Source organism: Rhinoraja longicauda, chromosome 25 (assembly GCF_053455715.1).
Source record: "Rhinoraja longicauda isolate Sanriku21f chromosome 25, sRhiLon1.1, whole genome shotgun sequence".
In the NCBI taxonomy this organism is placed as follows: Eukaryota; Metazoa; Chordata; class Chondrichthyes; order Rajiformes; family Arhynchobatidae; genus Rhinoraja; species Rhinoraja longicauda.
Window position 1 is genome coordinate 808,918 of NC_135977.1, and position 20,296 is coordinate 829,213.

Here is a 20,296-nt window from a genome sequence, read left to right on the forward strand (position 1 = left end):
GGTGGGGGGAGGAGAGAGAGGGGTGAGGGAGAGAGAGAGAGGGGTTGGAGGAGAGAGAGGGGTGGGGGGAGAGAGAGAGGGGGAGGGGGAGAGAGAGGGGTGGGGGGGGGAGGGGTGGGGAGAGAGAGAGGGTGGGGGGAGAGAGAGGGGTGGGGGAGAGAGAGAGGGGTGGGGGGGAGAGAGGGGTGGGGGAGAGAGAGAGGGGTGGGGGAGAGAGAGGGGGTGGGGGGGGGAGAGGGGTGGGGGAGAGAGAGGGGTGGGGGAGAGAGAGAGAGGGGTGGGGGAGAGAGAGGGGGTGGGGGGGAGGAGAGAGGGGTGGGGGAGAGAGAGAGAGGGGTGGGGAGAGAGAGAGAGGGGTGAGGGAGAGAGAGAGGGGTGGGGGAGAGAGAGGGGTGGGGGAGAGAGAGAGGGGGTGGGGGAGAGAGAGGGGTGGGGGGGAGAGAGAGGGGTGGGGGGGAGAGAGAGGGGTGGGGGGGGGAGAGGGGTGGGGGAGAGAGAGGGGTGGGGGAGAGAGAGAGGGGTGGGGGAGAGAGAGGGGTGGGGGAGAGAGAGAGGGGTGGGGGAGAGAGAGAGGGGTGGGGGAGAGAGAGAGGGGTGGGGGGGGGAGAGGGGTGGGGGAGAGAGAGAGGGGTGGGGGAGAGAGAGAGTGGGGGGAGAGAGAGGGGGTGGGGGAGAGAGAGAGGGGTGGGGGAGAGAGAGAGGGGTGGGGGGAGAGAGAGGGGTGGGGGAGAGAGAGGGGTGGGGGAGAGAGAGAGGGGGTGGGGGAGAGAGAGGGGTGGGGGAGAGAGAGAGGGGTGGGGGAGAGAGAGGGGTGGGGGGGAGAGAGAGGGGTGGGGGAGAGAGAGAGGGGTGGGGGAGAGAGAGGGGTGGGGGAGAGAGAGGGGTGGGGGAGAGAGAGGGGTGGGGGGGAGAGAGAGGGGTGGGGGAGAGAGAGGGGTGGGGAGAGAGAGAGGGGTGGGGGAGAGAGAGAGGGGTGGGGGGAGAGAGAGAGAGGGGTGGGGGAGAGAGAGAGGGGTGGGGGGAGAGAGAGGGGTGGGGGAGAGAGGGGTGGGGGAGAGAGAGGGGTGGGGGAGAGAGAGGGGTGGGGGGAGCGAGAGGGGTGAGGGAGAGAGAGGGGGTGGGGGGGAGAGAGAGGGGGTGGGGGGGAGAGAGAGGGGTGGGGGGGAGAGAGAGGGGTGGGGGGAGAGAGAGGGGTGGGGGGAGAGAGAGGGGTGGGGGAGAGAGAGGGGTGGGGGGAGAGAGAGGGGTGGGGGGGGAGGAGAGGGGGAGGGGGGGAGAGAGAGGGGTGGGGGGAGAGAGAGGGGTGGGGGGGAGAGAGGGGTGGGGGAGAGAGGGGTGGGGGGGAGAGAGAGGGGTGGGGGGGAGAGAGAGGGGTGGGGGAGAGAGAGGGGTGGGGGGGAGAGAGAGGGGTGGGGGAGAGAGAGGGGTGGGGGAGAGAGAGGGGGTGGGGAGAGAGAGGGAGGGTGGGGGAGAGAGAGGGGTGGGGGGAGAGAGAGGGGTGTGGGGGAGAGAGGGGTGTGGGGGAGAGAGGGGAGAGAGGGGTGGGGGAGAGAGGGGAGAGAGGGGTGGGGGAGAGAAAGGGGGTGTGGGGGAGAGAGAGGAGGTGTGGGGGAGAGAGAGGGGGTGTGGGGGGAGCGAGAGGGTGGGGGAGAGAGAGGGGTGTGGGGGAGAGAGGGGGAGTGGGGGAGCGAGAGGGTGGGGGAGCGAGAGGGGTGGGGGATGCCTGATCGGCCTCAGTACCACGTCCTTGCACAGAGTATTAGTACAGGGAGAGGTTGGACACACTTGGATTGTTTTCCTAGAACACAGACGGTAAGGGGAGACCTGACTGAAGTATACAAAAATTATGAGAGGCAGAGATAGGGTACAGCATAACATTTTCCCCAGAACCTATTGAGCACATAGCTTTAAGGTGAGTGGGGAAAGTGTAAAGGAGATGTGTGGTGCAATTTTTTTTAAATGTCTTTATAGTGCAAGACTTTGTTTTGTATGCTATCCATCAGATACTACATATATAGTATTATCTGAAGAAGGGTCTTGACACTAAACGTTGCCCATCCCTTCTCTCCAGAGATGCTGCCTGTCCCGGTGAGTTACTCCAGCATTTTGTGTCTACATTCTATATATAAAGTTCCACAGACAAAGTCCAATGTTCACAATGGGGTAGAGGTGAATCGGACAGTACCCTAGCTTATGGAAGGACCGTTCAGAAGTCTGATAACAGAGGGGAAAAGAAGCTGTTCCTGAGTTTGGTGGTGTGCGCTTTCAGGCTTCTGTACCTTCTGCCGGACGGAGCGGGGAGAAGGGATGACCGGGGTGGGACAAGTCTTTGATTATGTTGGCTGCTTTTCTGATGTAGAAATGACGTGTAAATGGGGTCATTTGTGTAATGATGTGTAAATGGGGTCATCTAGTCTGTGTGATGGACTGGGCTACACCTGGAACTCTCTGCAATTTCTTCCGGTCTTGGGATGTGATGTAACCCAACAGTGTGATTTCGACAGTGCATCTTTGGAAGTTTGCTAGAGTCACTGGAGCCAAGCCAAATTCTCTCAGAGTCAGAAGGGTCCCAATCCGAAACGTCGTATGTCCATTCCTCCACAGATGCTGAGTTACTCCAGCACTTTCCAACATCTGCAGTTCCTCATGCCAGCATGATTGTAAAAATCTTTGATTAACCTTCTACAGTCAGAGGAGAGAAGAGTTATTTTACCCGGTGTGGAAGCAGCCAAGAGCCAGGGCTCAGACATCGCTGCGGAAGGATGACAGACAGACAGACAGACAGACAGAGTCAGTGGCCGCTCCCTGGGCCGCTACAGGGTTTTACTTCAGATGTTACTGCCTTTGTGTTCTTGCATTTTGTTCTCCAGTATCTCAGTGACTGGAAGGCCACTGTGAGGTCTGGGACGTGACCGGCGCTGGAGAAATGCAAGGCCTTGGGCTAAATCTGCATCCTGGCTGTCCTAGTTGCCATGGCGACAGGCCCGGCCATCAGTGCGCGGGTGAAATGTGTCCGGCGCTTCGGTCCGTCCCGTGCGCTTCCGGGCTCCGCTGACACCCAGTAAAAGTTACCGCGTCGGCCTGGCAGCCATGGCCGAGGCGGGGAGTAAGTTCCGCGACATCCAGCGCTACCTGTCCGACGGCCGCTTCCCCCCGACCTTCTGCCCGGCCAAGAAGAAGAACCTCAAGCGCTACGCGCAGAAGTTCCTGCTGGAAGGTGCGTGGGCCTGCCGGGGCCTGGGGGTGGGAGAACGGCTCCAGTCGGGCGGAGACCCGGCCACAGCCCGGCCTCGCACCCCCGGTTCCCCACGTCTCTCACCCCGACATCAGCAGGAGGGAAGAGCTGCGCCCTGTTCCCAGTCAGACGGTGTGTGCAGGAAGGACGGTAGGCTTGGATGAAGGGATTAAAAGTACCATTAGCAAATTTGCAGATGATACAAAGCTGTTTCATGCTGTGGGACGTAATATCCCTTGCAGAGCTATCTATAACATGGATAGCAGACTGGCCTACAGGTAGGAAGCATCGGGTAGGCTTACAGACTGTTTCTGGTCCACAACCTGTGACCAGCGCACCACTGCAGGGATCGTTGATGGGACTGGCACTATTTACAATATATATTGATGACTTGGAGGGAAACAGTAAGGTTGTGGTGGAAGGCTTGACAATGGGGCAAGTCATGAGGACAGTAGAAATAGTTCACAGACGGATTCTAGCAGGTTAGGCGAGCGGGCAAAAAATTGGCAAATGGATTTTATTAGGAAAGTTGTGAAATTGTTCTTTTTGAAAAGAAGAGAATAGATGATTGTTCTGTTTAAACTGCAGCAGCGAAGGATTTGAGGAACAGTACAGCAGGTAGTACAGACACAAGCCGAATGTTGGTCGTGTTTTCAAAGGAGACACTAGGAGACAAAGGAAAACTAGGGGTATCCTACTGCAGCTATACAAGACAACAGTGAACCAGCTTCTGCAGCACAAGGACAGAAGAAAATAGCACGAGGGGTAAGAACATCAAATGGCTTCTCCTGCTATTTTCTTATGTTCATGAGCCTGAGACTGCACGTTAAAAAATGAGGAGTGGGAGCCAGGAAAACCAATCTGCCCCCACCCGAGTCATGTTCCCGTCCGATCCACAAAAGGCAGGATTAGCTGAAATTTCAGAAATTCATTAATCTCAACTTTGACTGTACCAAATGATTGGTGATACACTGCTTAAAGATCTCAAAGATCACCAATGCTCCAGTTAAAGCTAGTTTATCTCATCTCACTTCTAAATAGCCACTCTTATCCAGAAGCTTTAAATAGTCTGCTGTGACTCTGGTATCAATGTCCTGGGTGTTTCGTGGTTAAATGATGCATAAAGTGGCCAGGGGCATCACAGAGGGTTGGGCTCCAGGCAGTGCCAGACATGTCCAGTTTCTCCACATGTAAAGAGCCGAGCGTTAAACAGTTATCCTAGTCTTGGAGCTGTGCATTGCGTGGCGCGCGCTTTGCGTGATGTTTGTTATGTCACCTGAAGGAGGCTGCCTGTACTACGTGGGACCAAAGAAGGATGAGAAGAGAGAGGTGGTGGTGGATGGTGAGAGGCGGCGGCAGATCTTCCTGGAGTGCCACTTGTCGGATGTCGGCTGTCACTTGGGCCAGAAGAAGACAGTACATCGGATCCAGAGCCGCTATTACTGGCTGGGGATAGTCAAGGATGTTGTCGACTGGGTAAGCAGCAAAAACACTTATCAGCTGGTAACAAACAGCAGCTGTTTTAGCTTCGTAAAGGGATGAGTCATTGGCACATCAGGCCTTGTTGCACTCTCAGTCAGTCCCCACTCTTTCTCCAGAGATGCACAAGTCGTACAGCATGGAAACAGGACCCTTCAGCCCAACTCGTCCCACCTGCCTGCATTACCCATATCCTTCTAAACCTTTCCTATCCGTGTACCTGTCTAAGTGTCTCTCAAATGCTGTTATAGTCCCTGCCTCAACCAACTACTCTGGCAGCTCGTCCCATCTACCCAGCACTATTTTCCTCTTCCTGCGTTCATCCAGATCCCGTCTGAAAGTTCTCAATTAATCTTTTTCCAGTGCAACGTGGCAACGTTTTGAGAATGTGCTTCAGATCACAACAACCTGTGGCACATAAAGTAACATTCTTCTCTCCCCTCCAGTCATCTGATCATCATCTCACCATCCTCCGGACACACAGTCTCCTGCCAGTTTCTCCCTATTTACTCATCAAAGCCGTTCACGCTGTAGGGTAGAAGCACAGAATCCCCAAGCAATCTCGATCTGACAGAAACAATGCCAGCATCTCTGCTGTTGTGGTTTAGAGAGTTTGCATCTTCATTAAGATAGGCACAAAGTGTTGGAATAACTCAGTGGGACAGGCAGCATCTCTGGAGAGAAGGAATAGATGACGTTTCGGGTCAAGACCCTTTTTCAGTCTGAAGGGTCTCGACCCAAAACATCACACATTCCTTCTCTCCAGAGATGCTGCCTGTCCCGCTGAGTTACTCCAGAACTTTGTTTATCTTCAGTTTAAACCAGCGCCTGCAGTTCCTTCCTATACATTGCATCTTCATTAATTCTGTTTGATTGAAAATGATTTAGTAAAGAGATGTTTCTCACTCTTGTGTTGGAATAGATTAAGATATGTGACACCTGTCAGCATGCAGAGCACTATAAGCACACGTCACGCAGGTTCCAACCCGTGAGAGTGACAAGACCATGGGAAATGTTGGTCCTTGACCTCCTGGGTAAGGCAGTTACTGCGTCCTCAGTTTTGTTCGGTCAAATCTGGAGGTTGTGTGGGGAAGGGGGGGGCTGATAGAAGTATGTACAATTATGAGAGGCATAGACAGGCTAGATAGTCAGAATCTTTTTTCCAGCGTGGAGATGTCAAAGACTAGGGGGTGTAGGTTTAAGGTGAGAGGAGCAAAGTTTAAAGTAGATATGCAGAGTAAATTTTTTACACAGAGGATGGTGGGGGCCTGGAACTCGCTGCCAGGGGTGGTGGTGGGCAGATAAGATAGTGGTGTTTAAGAGACTTTTAGAAGGGCACATGGATATGGAGGGTTGTGGATCATGAGCAGGCAGTTATGTTTGGCACAGACATTGTGGGCTGAAGGGCCTGTTCCTTTGCTGTTCTGTTGGATGTTCTGTTGCCACAGGTCCTTTCCCAGAAACAGTCCGCGGGAACACCTACGTACTGACCGTCACAGATTGTTTTAGCAAGTGGGTTGAAGCGATTCCACTGCAACAAAAAGATGCCTTGTCGGTGGCTGGAGCTCTGGCTGCTACTTTCTACAGGTAGGCACTGCAATGTACAGGCAGAACATTGGCTGCTGGAAACTGAGGAGGAGGAGACACAAAGTGCCCGAGTAACTCGGCGGGACAGGCAGCATCTCTGGGGAGAAGGAAGGACAGACAGCATCTCTGGGGAGAATGGGTGACGTTTTGGGTTGAGACCCTTCTTCAGACTGATGTCAGGGGAGTGGGTGGTACAGAGATAAGGAAGTATATAGATTAGGAGTTGTAAGGTGTGAAAACAGGACAAAGGGAATAGGGATCAAGGAAAATATCTACTGTATCCGCTGTTCCTGATTATCGGCGAGACCAAGTGCAGGCTCGGCGATCTCTTCGCTCAACACCTCCGCTCAGTCCGTCTAAACCTCCTGATCACCCAGTTGTTCAACACTTTAACTCCCCCTCCCACTCCCTCACTGACCTTTCAGTCCTGGGCCTCCTCCATTGTCAGAGTGAGGCCCAGCGCAAATTGGAGGAACAGCACCTCATATTTCGCTTGAGCAGCTTACACCCCAGCGGTATGAACATTGACTTCTCTAACTTCAAGTAACCCTTGCTTTCCCTCTCTCTCCATCCCCTCCCCATTCCCAGTTCTCCCACCAGTCTGACTGTCTCCGACTACATTCTATCTGTTTGCTTTGTTGTTACCTTCTCCCAATTAACAATGATCTATTCGACATTTTCCTTGATCTCCATTCCCTTTGTCCTGTTTTTTCATCCTGCACTTCCTTATCTATGTACCGCCCATTCCCCTGACATCAGTCTGAAGAAGGGTCTAGGCACGAAACGCTGCACATTCCTTCTCTCCAGAGATGCTGCCTGTCCCGCTGAGTTACTCCACCATTTTGTGTCTATCTTCGATTTAAACCAGCATCTGCGGTCCCTTCCTGCACAGATGAGGAGTAGCGGCAGCTCAATGGGTGTACAGCCTCCAGAAGCAGCTGCTGGCTGGCATTTAAACGGTTGGTTTCCATGGAATTGGGAGTAATTTGCTGGGGTTTAGAGTTGGCAACAATACAAATTGCAGCTCGACTGGCAGTAACCTTCACCTGGAGCAGTGCAGACGACGTCATGGGCTGTTTATTTTTAGCCTCCCCTACAGTTCGCATCCAAAAAGATGTTTGTCAGGTCTGTGATGTTTCATAGTTACCATGAAACCTTTTTAGAGATAAATAGCATTATCAGTCTTGCACCCGTGTGTACGCTGCTGGTCCTCGTGTGTGATGAAGGACAGGCACTGTGACGGTGGATGGAGCCTTTGCCATTCTGTAACGGTGAAACCACAGATCTGTATTAGGAATTGCTTCTTCAGTGGAACCGCTATCACTCACTCACTGAAGTGTGCCACTCATTAATGTTATTTATTTGACACAGGTTTGGGGCTTCAAAAGAGATATTCTCCAATGAAAACAGAATATTTTGTGATGAGGTAATGGGCCTTTTCAGTGTCTTGCGTGGGTGGAGTGTGGGAGAATGAATGTGCGTGTGTGAGCAGCTGGTAGCAACTGTGTGTGAATGTTTATACGGCGACTGGAAACATGAGAGGCAGCAGCTGCTGTAACCCGGAGCAACCAACAATCAGGGCCCAAAACACCGACCGTCCTCTGCCTCCACTCACGCTGCCTGGCCCACTGAACAACTCTTGTGCTTTGTTTCTCACTTAAAATCTGTTGTCTCTCCATCTATGTATGGGATACACAAAATGCTGGAGGAACTCAGCGGGACAGGCAGTATCTCTGGAAAGAAGGAATGGGTGACGTTTCGGGTCGAGACCCTTATTCTGACTGATGTCAGGGGAGTGGGCGGTACATAGATAAGGGAGTGTATAGATAAGGATGTGTAAAGTGTGAAAACAGGACCAAGGGAATGGAGATCAAGGAAGATGTAGAATAGATCATTGTTAGTTGGGAGAAGGTAACGAAGCAGATAAAATGTAGTCGGAGACAGTATGTCTACACTGATGAGCCAAAACATTATGATCACCTGCCTAATATTCTGTTGGTCCTCCCTGTGCCGCCAAAACAGCGCCGACCCGCCGAGGCATGGACTCTACAAGACCCCTGAAGGTGTCCTGTGGTATCTGGCACCAAAGCATTAGCAACAGATCCTTCAAGACCTGTAAGTTGCGAGGTGGAGCCGCCGTGGATTGGACTTGTCGATCCAGCACATCCCAGATGCTCAATCGGATTGAGATCTGGAGAATTTGGAGGCCAGGGCAACACCGTGAACATGTTCAACATGTTCCTAAAACCATTCCCGAACAATGTGTGCAGTGTGGCAGGGCGCATTATCCTGCTGAAAGAGGCCACTGCCATCAGGGAATACTATTGCCATGAAGGGGTGTTCTTAGTTTGCATCGATGTTTAGGTAGGTGACACGTGTCAAATTAACATCCACATGAATGGCCGAACCCAGGGTTTCCCAGCAGAACATTGCCCAGAGCATCACACTCCCTCCACCGGCTTGTCGTCTTCCCACAGTGCATCCTGGTGTCATCACTTCCCCAGGTAAACGGCGCGCACGTACACGGCCATTCACGTGATCTAAAAGAAAACGGGACTCATTGGACTAGGAGACCTTCTTCCACTGCTCCAAGATCCAGTTCCGACGCTCGCGTGTAGGTGCTTTCGACAGTGGACAGAGGTCATCATGGGCACTCTGCGGTCTGCGGTCACGTAGCCCCATATGCAGCAGGGTGCGATGCACTGTGTATTGTGACACATTCCTCCTGTGATCACCATTAACATTTTCTGTGACTTGTGCCACAGTAGACCTTCTGTTGGTTTGGACCAGACAGGATAGCCTTCATTGCCCTTGCGCATCGATGAGCCTTGGGCGCCCACCACCCTCCTCGGACCACTGTCGGTCGGTACTCACCACTGCTGACCGGGAGCACCCCACAAGCGTTGCCGTTTCAGAGATGTTCTGACCCAGTCGTCTGGCCGTAACAATTTGGCCCTTGTCAAAGTCGCTTAGGTCTTTACTCCTGCCCATTTCTCCTGCATCCAACACATCAACTTCAAGAACTGACTGTTCACTTGCTGCCTAATATATCCCACCCCTTGACAGGTGCTATTGTAACAAGATAACCAATGTCATTCACTTCACCTATCAGTGGTCATAATGTTTTGGCTCATCGGTGTATTTGTGTGTGTATAAACTCAGGACATTATTCAAACAGGTCGCATTGTAGACTCCTTCATTCTATGTTTGTATTCTAAGCTCTCGTCTCGCTGCCTCAGGTGAACAAACGTTTATTTGAACATTGGAATATTAATCATAAAGTGACCCCTGCTGAACACCTGCAGTACACAGGCCTTGATGGCAGTACCACGGGGATACTAAAGGCAGCCATTAGAAACGCCGTCAACGGCAAGCAAAAGGACTGGGATGATTGCTTGGACCCAATCCTGTTTGAGTTCCGGACGTCAGTAAATTCAAGCACTAAGTTTACGCCGTTCTTTCTGCTCTACAACCGAGAGGCACAGTTATCGTCTGAGGTAGGAATGCAGTCGTGATGGTTGCTTACTTGTAGCTCTGTGATATATTTCTGTTGGTAAACTCCAACAAGGATTCTGATAGAAGTGGTTGACTCAAAATGTTAAACTCTACACTCCACTCTTCATAGATGCTCCCTGGCCACCTGAGCATAGTCTAAATGTCACACTGTGCAATGGTTGATGTAGAGGTGTAGGCTGTAGTAGGCTGATGTCTTGGGTTCATCTACTGTCAAGGTCAACAAGGAGGGAGAAGTATTGGCATCAGACATTTGCAAATTGCTTTTCCCGTTTCGAGTGCAATGGCCGGGGTTCGCACTCTTAGCAAACTTGCACCCACACTTCAGCATGTAGAAGTAGATAATATCATACACATTCACAAACGCAAGTCAGAGGTGGCAGGATCTTGCATTAAAGCATGTGGTGAGTGAATAATCACTCTATTAGTGGTTCAACATATTTAATTGTACTGTTACTTATTCTAATCACTTTAAAATAATACTCAAAACTAAGTGGTTTAAATGACATCACGTCTTGTCAACTGATTACAGTCTTCCGATTGAAATGGACATCAAGAATTTCATCAAAGTAAGAACAAATTTCAATCAGCGATTTTCCTAAGTGTTTTGGGGAGTCCCCTGACTCTCAGTCAGAAGGGTCTTGACCCGAAACATCACCTATTCCTTTTCTCCAGAGATGCTGTCTGACCCGCTGAGTTACTCCAGCTTTTTGCACCTCCCAGTGGTTTGGAGAGTTGTGTTGTGATAGAGTTTCTGCTGCCTAATTACAGTTTCTTTTCAATCCCTAATCCAACCTTTTTCTTTTTAATAATCTCTTAGTTCAAATGGAACATAGTCTCACCGTTTTAAAAATAGTACCCCATTTTAAATTTGCCAACTTACTTTTTAATATTTTCCAGTTTTTTAGCATTGCACAAAACGAATTTTAACCCATTCTGTAGCATAAATAGTCTATTCCTGGGAGCTTTGCTTACTTCATAAAATGATTTAGTAAATTTTAAGCAAATGGAATGAAAGTGGGAAAGTGCAGGTTTGTTAGTGTGATATTTAATGGCCGGGAAGATGTTAGACTCCATTGTCAAGGAAGTGATTACAGATCATGATGTGATTGGGCACAGTCTAATCGGATGAACATGTGAATACAGTGAACTGCCTTTCCCAAAGACATTTGAGACGGTTAAAAAAAAGGCACAAAGTGCTGGAGTAACTCAGCAGGCAAGGCAACAACTCTGGAGTCATAGAGTGATATAGAGTGGAAACAGGCCCTTCGGCCCAACTTGCCCACACTGGCCAACATGTCCCAGCTACACTAGTCCCACCTACCCGCCTTTGGTCCATATCCCTCCAAAACCTGTACTATCCATGTACCTATCTGTTTCTTAAACGTTGGGATAGTCCCAGCCTCAACTACCTCCTCTGGTAGCTTGTTCCATGCACCCACCACCCTTTGTGTGAAAAGGTTACCCCCTCAGATTCCTATTAAATCTTTTCCCCTTCATGTTTAAAACATGGATAGGTGATGTTTCAGGTCGGGACCCTTCTACACATGGTTCTGCAGTTCCTTGTGTCTGCATTTGTTATGGTGCCACATGTAGGTTACTGCACTAGAAAAGGGCACATGGGTAAAACATGAGATCAGGTAGAGGAGATAAGAGATGGCAGAGATTAGAATCTTGAGCAAACACAAAGTACTGGAGGAACTCAGCTGGTCAGGCAGCATCTGTGGGGTGAAATGGACAGACGACATTTCAAAGAGTATCCTGACATTCCCCCTGACTACGAGTGATCAGCCCACATTCCCCATTCCCCCTGACTACGGGCACGAGTGATCAGCCCACATTCCCCATTCCCCCTGCGTGACTCGCTGAGTTCCTTCAGTGCTTTGTTTCTAGCACAGGTAGAGGATTGGCTAACAGACAGAAAATCAAGTGTGGGTCAGATGAAGCTGGCATGCTGTGTGTGGTGCCACAGGTGAGTATGCCAAAGATCAGATCAGTGTGCTAGCATAGCCGAGGGAGCAAACCTGTGCCACAGCGTTTAAAGATCTTGGTTACGCTAATATTCTAGTGTGAATAATTGTGTTGCAGGGAGAATTGCCCAGTGCGCTGGAGCACAGACTGCCAGATAACTGTGCCGTCAAAAGGGAAAGTTTGGATGAGTTCACTGCTTCCATGAGTGAGCAACAGAGTGCAGTTAAAGAAGTGGTATGTACCCTAACAAAGCCAGCACATCATCCAGCGTGTGATGCAGTGTGGGCTGCTTCATTCATGTGCTTTGTTTGAACTTGCCAACCGCTAGAAAATAGGAGCAGGAGGAAGCCTTGAGCTTTCCTGCCATTCAATGTGATCTGCCCCAGCCCATCTCCTCACTCTCACTTCCTCCTTGCTCTCAATTCCCCGATCCTCCAAAATGTAGCTATTTTCCCCTAAAACACCCCAAAAGTTTGGTCCAAATGTTCGTTGGAGTTGGGGGGAAAAAGGCATGAATTTGCACACAAGCTTGGTTGCCACGGTAATTGTGGTGGTCACTTGTAGCTGTGGCATTGTCTGCATTGCTGCCGAACCTGAGTTTTACAGTCCTTGCTCCTGAGGTAGGGTGGCTATGTGAAACAGCTAGCTGCATCTTCAAGTCCACACCACACTCAACCCTGACATACAACTTGTATCTTGTATTCAAATCTGCGTTGGAGACTTTCACAAGCTGCTAACTGTTTTGCTGCTGACTGCTGAGTGGTTTGAGTTGAACGAAAGGCAAGACTCCTGTGAACATGTATTGTCCCTCCTGCAGGTCATCGCCAACCTGGCTGCAGCTCACAAGCGGGAGAAGAAGCATGCCAAGAGGAAAGCCAGGAAAGAGATCCACTTCTCCACTGCAAACGCCAACCCAGCACGCAAAAAAACAAAGAAAAATCACTTTCTTTCTTTCCAAATTGAAACAACTTTGTCGTCTGAGCACGATGTGAGTGGTGGGGTGGCGTGAAGCTGCTGCTCCAATGTATATAATGTCCAAGAGTCTTCCTGGGAAGGTGATCGCAGTGGATTGGAAGCAGTGGGGTGAGCCCCAACAGTGGGCCAGGGGCCAGCACTGTTCAGGGCAGAACCAGGCGGCAGGAACTCGCCATCGAGCAGTCTGACTACGCCTGACATCGTACCTTTAAACCCCTCAGACGCTGCGAGTCTGAATCAGTTTCACACCAGCCGTGAGATTGCATCTTTAAACCCTTCAGAGTCTATGAGTCAGAATCGTTTTTGCTCCGAATGTATTAATTGTTCAGTCGGTGGTAGTGGATTTGTGGAAAGCTTGCACCTTGTAAATATCTGCTGAAGTCCATCTTTCGCTTTATATTCTGTAAAATGCTCTTTCATAAATTTGAAGAACTGAGGTATTCACTTCAGAAACTGAAACAATCCAAACACTTGTTTAAAGGCGTCTGTGTGGAGTTTGCACGTTCTCCCAGTGACCAAGTGTGTTTCCTCCCACATCCCATGATCATCCGGTGGTGAGGAGCTGCTGTAGGTCACCCCCAGTGCAGCGTAACTGAAATGGACGGAGGAGGTGATAAGCATGTGGGCCACTGCAGCGTAACAGGGAAATAGACAAGGGGGAGGGAGGGCACACTCTTAGCATTTATCTGTTGGCAATGGGCCAAATGGTCTCTTTCTGTGATAGATATATGCAAGGCAATATGTAATGTACTTATCATGTCCTCTGACCTTCATCCTGAATGAGCCGGATTCACATAACCTATTAGAAACAATAAGCTGCAGATGTTGGTTTATAAAAGAAGACACTGCTGGAGTGCTGGATTAACTCAGCGGGTCAGCCAACATCTATGGAGAACATGGATAGGTGAAAAAGGGTCTCGACCCGAAACATCACCCATCCATGTTCTCCAGAGATGCTGCCTGACCCGCTGAGTTACTCCAGCACTCTGTGAAACGTCACCTATCCATGTTCTCCACAGATGCTGCCTGACCCGCTGAGTTACTCCAGCACTCTGTGAAACATCACCTATCCATGTTGTCCACAGATGCTGCCTGAGCCGCTGAGTGACTCCAGCACTGTGTCTTCCTCCATAACCTCTCCCTCTGGGCTGATCACTCGTGCCCGTAGATCAGCTTGACCAAAGGAGTGCAGAGTTGCAGCAGCCCCGCTGTCTGCAGCAGCCCCGCTGTTGGCAGCAAATTGCAGGAGGGTTGCCGCTCAGCCCAGGTGCAGGGTCTGGTGCTCCCGCTGCATCAGTCCACTTCCCTGACGGATCACTCCCAACTCTCTCATGTCCCTCGTCTGCATCATCCACACATCTGGTTTCATCCATGTGCTGCTGACGTCAGCTCCAGGTCACTGCATCTCTCGACACCGGGCCAATTCCCTTCTGTTTCCACACTGTCAGGCGTGCAGTACACGATGTGGACTCCTGGCGCCGAGTATTGGAATGAGTACAGCCATTGAGTTCACTCCCCTCTGTTCCTCTGCATAGCAACACCCAAAGGCTGAGCATGTTGTCCATAACCTTAATATTGTACTACTAAGTGAGCTTTGAAACACTTGGCCACATCACCACTAGGACTGCCCACTTCTACCTCTGCAACATTGCCATGGTAAGCGCTAGTCTGACCATTCCAACAACCGGCTAGCCACCCTCATTCCACTTCCTCTAATCAATCCCATTTCAAATTCTCTGCCCGTGTCACACCTTGCACCATCCTTTTAATCCATCACTGACATAAATTGTTTCATGGTTCAGGAAACTTTTTCCAAATAAAGTCCCCATCTTGTTCTTGACCGCCCCCACCCATTGTTTCAGTCTTCCTATCTCTGAGCTCTGCAACCACAGGACTGAACCAGTTGCCAAATCTTCATGGTATCTTCATGGTATGGTACACATCCATGTGGTTGGTCTACCACAAGTTGTTGTTGCTATTTCCACTAGGGAATTAAAGCTCTCACCCCTCTCTACTTCGGCACCATTGATGCTGACTGAGGCATAGACACTGCATCATTTGCTGAAGTCAGTGGCCAGCTCCATCATCTTGCTGACATTGAGGGAGATGTTGTTGTCCTGACCAACATCACCAAGTTCTCCCATCTCCTTTCTGTACTCTGTCTCCTCGTTCTTCGTCATCCTGCCCACCGCCGTGGTGTCATCTGCAAACTTGCAATGGAGTTGGAGCAGTATGTGACCGCACAGTCGCGAGTGTACAGGGAGTATAGTGAGAGGCTGAGAACACATCCTTGTGGGGCACAAGTGCAGAGTTATGGCGGAGGATGTTTTGTGGCCTATCCTCACAGATCGAGGTCTAAGGGTCAGGAAGTTGAGGATCCGGTTGTAGACTGGGGTGCTATCTCCTAGCTCCAGGGGGTTGGAGATTTGTTATTTGCCATACCTAGGACACAATGATTTCAATGCCCAAGCATATTATTTTACAATAATTACTGGTGAAATCATTTTAAATACAAGTTCTTGCCCAAATTCTATTTTTGTGTGATTGAATATGCACACCAAAGTCTCCATCTGACGGAAAATGAACAAACAATGGAGAGGAAAACAAATGAAACAAGGAAAATCGTACCCTGCTTTAGAAACAATCTCTTCATCCCACCAATTACAGACATGCTATTGCGTAAGCGGCTAGGAGGCCATTTGGCCCATCATGCCAGCGTTGGTTCTTTGGGAAAGCTCTACAATCCATCCACTTCCCTGCTCTTTCCCACAAGCCTGTAAACTGCCCCCAGGTATTTATCAACCTCCTAGGAATGGCACCCAAGTGCCAGCACCCTCTGAAGAATCGTTGCCCCGTTTTACATCTGACATGCCCGCCAGGACCTGCCCATCTTCTCTGGCCACAGTCTGTCACAGAGGAGTAATCCTGGAGTGCTGGGGAGGGTGAATCACTGAAACTGATCTTCAATTGGTAGCAGTAATTCCATTAGCAAAACAAAATAAATGGATAAAAATCTCAGGAGGATTGTAAAATGGGGCATGCGGGAGAAACAGGCCCCGTGCTTTCACGAGCTGACTGACTGGCTGCAGGTACAGTTCTCGCCTTCCTTTCTCTGGGCCCTGTTTACCCAACACTGAGCTTTTACAACTGCTAAAGTTTCTAATGTGGAATTTTTTACTACTGTAATTAAAAAAATATCTATTATAAATGTTGAGGTTTTATTAAATTAAGCAATGTTATTGGGAGCACTAAACATAATGTACAAGTATTGTCCAGGTTTTACTGGACTGAGGGATGTTTGTGACTAAAGTCTGTGCTCCTGTTGGTGAAATGCAGTAAATGTGGAGTTGTAGCGACCATAGAGAATGGTCCAGGTCGTCGAACCCTCGGATTGGCCAGCGAGGTCACGTGGGAACGCGACCATGGGGATTGGTCCAGGGAGCGACATCGCTGATTGGCCAGCGATGTCATGTGCGCGTTTGGCGCCCGATTTAGTTAGTTCGGCGAAGTCTTCAAGGAAGACAGTAAGTTTGTGATGGTTGTCCTTTACCTTGTTGTTTAACTCTGTATTCGAATATTGCGGCTGCAATAAACTTCTTCTACAACCAACAAGTTTCGGACTCGCCATATTGGTGACCCCGACGTGATCTGGACGATCACTGACTGAGCAGGAACCCGACGCCTCGTTGACGATGACCGAGCCGGGCACACCGGAGTCAAGCGCCGGAAGCGTTCATCTTCCGTTGTTTTGGACGCACGCACCGCAAGCTTGGTTTATCCACACCGAGGCTCAATTTCATATAAAGAAGGTGTCGGACGAATCCACGATGTACTACTACCTCGTCAGCGCTCTATCGCCGGACACAACCAAGCGCGTGATGCGGTTCATCGTGAATCCACCTGCGGAAAACAAGTACGAGGCCATGAAGAAAGTATTACTGCGAACCTTCGGGTTTAATAAGCATGGTGGTGCGGCAAAACTTCTGCACCTACCAGATCTTGGAGACCAACTGCCTTCCGTCCTCATGGCCGAAATGATGATGCTAGCCGGTGAGCATACGGATTGCCCTATGTTCGAACAGGCATTCCGCGAGAAACTTCCCGAGGATGTCCGACTGCTGCTCACGGATTGTTCTTTTAAGGACCCCGAAGCATATGCAGCGAAAGCGGACGCGCTCATAGCGGCAAAAAACAAGGCAAGTGGTTCGATCAACAAAGTCTCGACATCAGTGACCACGCCACAGCGACGGCAAGATGGCGCCACGTCTCCCGCCAATTCTCCGAAAGCCCGCCAAAAAGATCCGCACAAGCGCGGCTGGTGCTATTATCACCTACGATGGGGTAACGAATCTCGCAACTGCCGTTTGCCTTGTACCTTCGCGGGAAATGCCTCGGCCGATCGTACATAGGGGCAGTTACGATTGGCCAGAACCGGCGCCTCTATGTCCATGATCGATTCACGGACACAGAATTTTTGGTAGACACGGGAGCCATCGTAGGCATAGTGCCGCCAACCGACCTCGAAACCAGATCGGGTAAGACAGGTCCCACCCTCATCGCGGTTAATGGCAGCCCAATTCGCACTTTCGGTACACGGAAGATGTCCCTTGTGTTAGGCCTCCGCACGTACGAATGGCCATTCATCATAGCCGACGTCAAACAAGCGATCCTGGGCGCAGATTTTCTCTGGGCTTTTTCACTGGTTCCTGATGTCCGCGGTAACGACCTCCGACCCTCCGCCGAAGATGAGCACGTCGCTCCGACAATCGCCTCCTCGCCCAGCCCTACTGTCCAGGCCGTCGTCGCGGCCCCCGACTCGTATGCTGCGATTCTGGCAGAGTTTCCGGAGCTGCTCGTCCAACGTTTTGACACGCCTTCGGCTAAGCACGGTGTGGTCCATCACATCCGCACCGAAGGCCCTCCCGTTTTCGCTCGGGCCAGGAGACTACCGCCAGACAAACTGGTGGTGGCAAGGGCGGAGTTCAGGAAAATGGAGGAAATGGGAATTGTCTGACAGCCCGTGGGCCTCGCCGTTACACATGGTCTCCAAGGCATCTGGGGGGTGGAGACCATGTGGCGATTATCGGCGTCTCAATGCTGTCACCACGGCTGATCGCTACCCCATACCGCACCTACAGGATTTTTCATCTGGGCTGGAAGGAGCGGTGGTGTTTTCCAAAATCGATTTGGTGCGAGGATACCATCAGATTCCGGTGCGACCGGAGGACATACAGAAAACTGCAACAATTACTCCGTTCGGGTTGTTTGAGTGGTTGCGTATGCCTTTCGGTTTAAAGAACGCGGCACAGGCTTTCCAGCGACTGATGGACCGCGTGGGCCGGGGTTTACCGTTTTTGTTTATTTATTTAGACGACATCCTGGTCGCCAGCCCCTCCGTGCAGGAACACCAGGCCCATTTGCGGACCGTGTTCCAGCGGCTCCAAGACCACGGGCTCATAATCCAACCCTCCAAATGTCAATTCGGCCTTCCTACTCTTGATTTTCTAGGGCACAGAATTACCCCTGCCGGCGCCTCCCCTTTGCCCGAAAAGGTGGAGGCTATCCGGGCATTTCCTAGGCCCACCACAGTAAAAGGGCTACAGGAGTTCGTAGGCATGGTTAATTTCTACCATAGGTTCGTTCCGGCAGCTGCGCGAGTCATGCGCCCACTCTTCCAATGCCTTGCAGGGAATCCGGTAGAGTTGTTGTGGTCCCCGACCGCTGAGTCGGCTTTTACAGCAGCTAAGGCAGCCTTGGCAGACGCCACCATGTTGGTCCATCCGAGCCCCTCCGCCCCCACGGCCCTGACGGTTGACGCCTCTGACGTGGCGGTGGGCGGGGTTCTGGAGCAGCAGGTCGGTGGCCGTTGGCAGCCTTTAGCGTTTTTCAGCCGGCAACTAAATTCGGCCGAGCTGAAGTATAGCGCATTTGACCGAGAGCTTCTGGCTCTCTATTTAGCTGTTCGTCATTTCAGGTACTTCCTCGAGGGCCGCCCATTTGTGGCATTTACGGACCACAAGCCATTAACATTTGCTTTTTTGAAATTGTCTGACCCATGGTCGGCCCGCCAGCAGCGGCATCTGATTGCTATCTCCGAATTTACCACCGATGTCCGTCATGTCGCGGGTAAGCTTAATGCCGTTGCTGACGCCCTGTCTAGACCTGCTTTTCCCCCTATTTCGGCGGTGGACTGCGAAGTGGATCCCCAGGAGCTTGCGGAGGCACAGCTCCTAGCGGATACCGTTTCGGCTTACCGGTCCACCACTTCGGGATTGAAGTTGGCCCAGGTAGCTTGTGGGTCGGAGGGCACGAAAGTCTGGTGCGATGTTTCTCTTCCCCGTCCCAGGCCGGTAGTACCGCCCTCCCTTCAGCGCCGGGTTTTCGATGCCATTCATGGGCTGGCGCACCCATCTATCCGCTCCACCTCTGCCTTGGTAGCAGCGAGGTTTGTCTGGCATGGCCTGCGGAAACAGGTAGCGGGGTGGGCACGTTCCTGCGTGCCCTGTCAGACCGCTAAAGTCCAGCGCCACGTCCAGCCCCCCGTACAGGATTTCGAGGTCCCGGCTGTTCGTTTTTTCCACATCCACGTGGATTTGGTCGCTTTACCTTCCTCCCGGGGCTACACCCACCTCCTCACGGTGGTGGATCGGTTCACCCGGTGGCCAGAGGCTTTCCCATTGTTTGATATTTCGTCCGCGTCTTGTGCTAGGGCTTTGGCCCTTCATTGGGTAGCTCGTTTCGGGGTCCCGGCAGTTATTACCACTGACAGAGGGCCACAGTTCATTTCGTCCCTCTGGGCCGCGCTGGCAGAACTGTACGGGTCCAAGTTACAACCCACGACTGCTTATCACCCCCAGGCAAATGGACTCGTAGAAAGGTTCCACCGCCAACTTAAGGCGTCCCTCAGTGCAAGGCTTGAAGGCCCGGACTGGGTAGACCAACTCCCTTGGGTTCTTTTGGGCATCCGGACTGCTCCTAAGCTAGATCTCGGTGCGTCGTCCGCAGAGCTAGTATATGGCTTGACACTTCGAGTACCCGGAGATCTGTTTCCTGACCCTTCAGACCAGCTGCCTACAGTCCCATCAGTGTTAGCATCTCTCCGGGAACGGGTGGGCTCCCTGGCTCCAGTTCCGACGTCACGTCATGGGTGTCCCATGGTACATGAACCGTCTTCCCTGAAGGACTGTGAGTTTGTTTTTTTGCGTATAGATGCCCATCGCGCCCCGTTGCAGAGGGTCTATCAAGGGCCGTTCCGGGTTTTGCGTAAGGGAATGGCTACCTTCACCTTAGACATGTGCGGCAAGAGTGAGCTCGTCTCGGTGTCCCGGCTCAAACCTGCCCATTTGGATCCGGAACAACCAGTCCTGGTCGGTCAAACCCCTAGGAGAGGCCGACCTCCGTTAGTTCTGCTCAGTCCAGGACCCCCCGTTCCGACAGTTCCTCCAGGACCCCCTGTTCCGGCAGTTCCTCCAGGACCCCCCGTTCCGGTAGTTCCTCCAGAACCTCCCGTCCCGGCTGTTCCGCCAAGTCCGGAAC

The 20,296-nt window shown here is 51.5% G+C and overlaps 1 protein-coding gene across 1 annotated transcript; it reads left to right on the forward strand.

The window, feature by feature from the left end:
• Positions 1 to 1,932: 1,932 nt before the first annotated feature.
• Positions 1,933 to 16,199, forward strand: LOC144605785 (gypsy retrotransposon integrase-like protein 1). The gene is made up of 9 exons (XM_078421346.1): positions 1,933 to 2,088; positions 2,871 to 3,217; positions 4,518 to 4,711; positions 5,637 to 5,748; positions 6,163 to 6,301; positions 7,673 to 7,727; positions 9,541 to 9,798; positions 11,903 to 12,019; positions 12,603 to 16,199. The coding sequence occupies exons 2-9, from the start codon at positions 3,091 to 3,093 to the stop codon at positions 12,792 to 12,794; spliced, it is 1,194 nt and encodes a 397-aa protein (XP_078277472.1). The 5' UTR covers positions 1,933 to 2,088; positions 2,871 to 3,090; the 3' UTR covers positions 12,795 to 16,199.
• Positions 16,200 to 20,296: the final 4,097 nt, after the last annotated feature.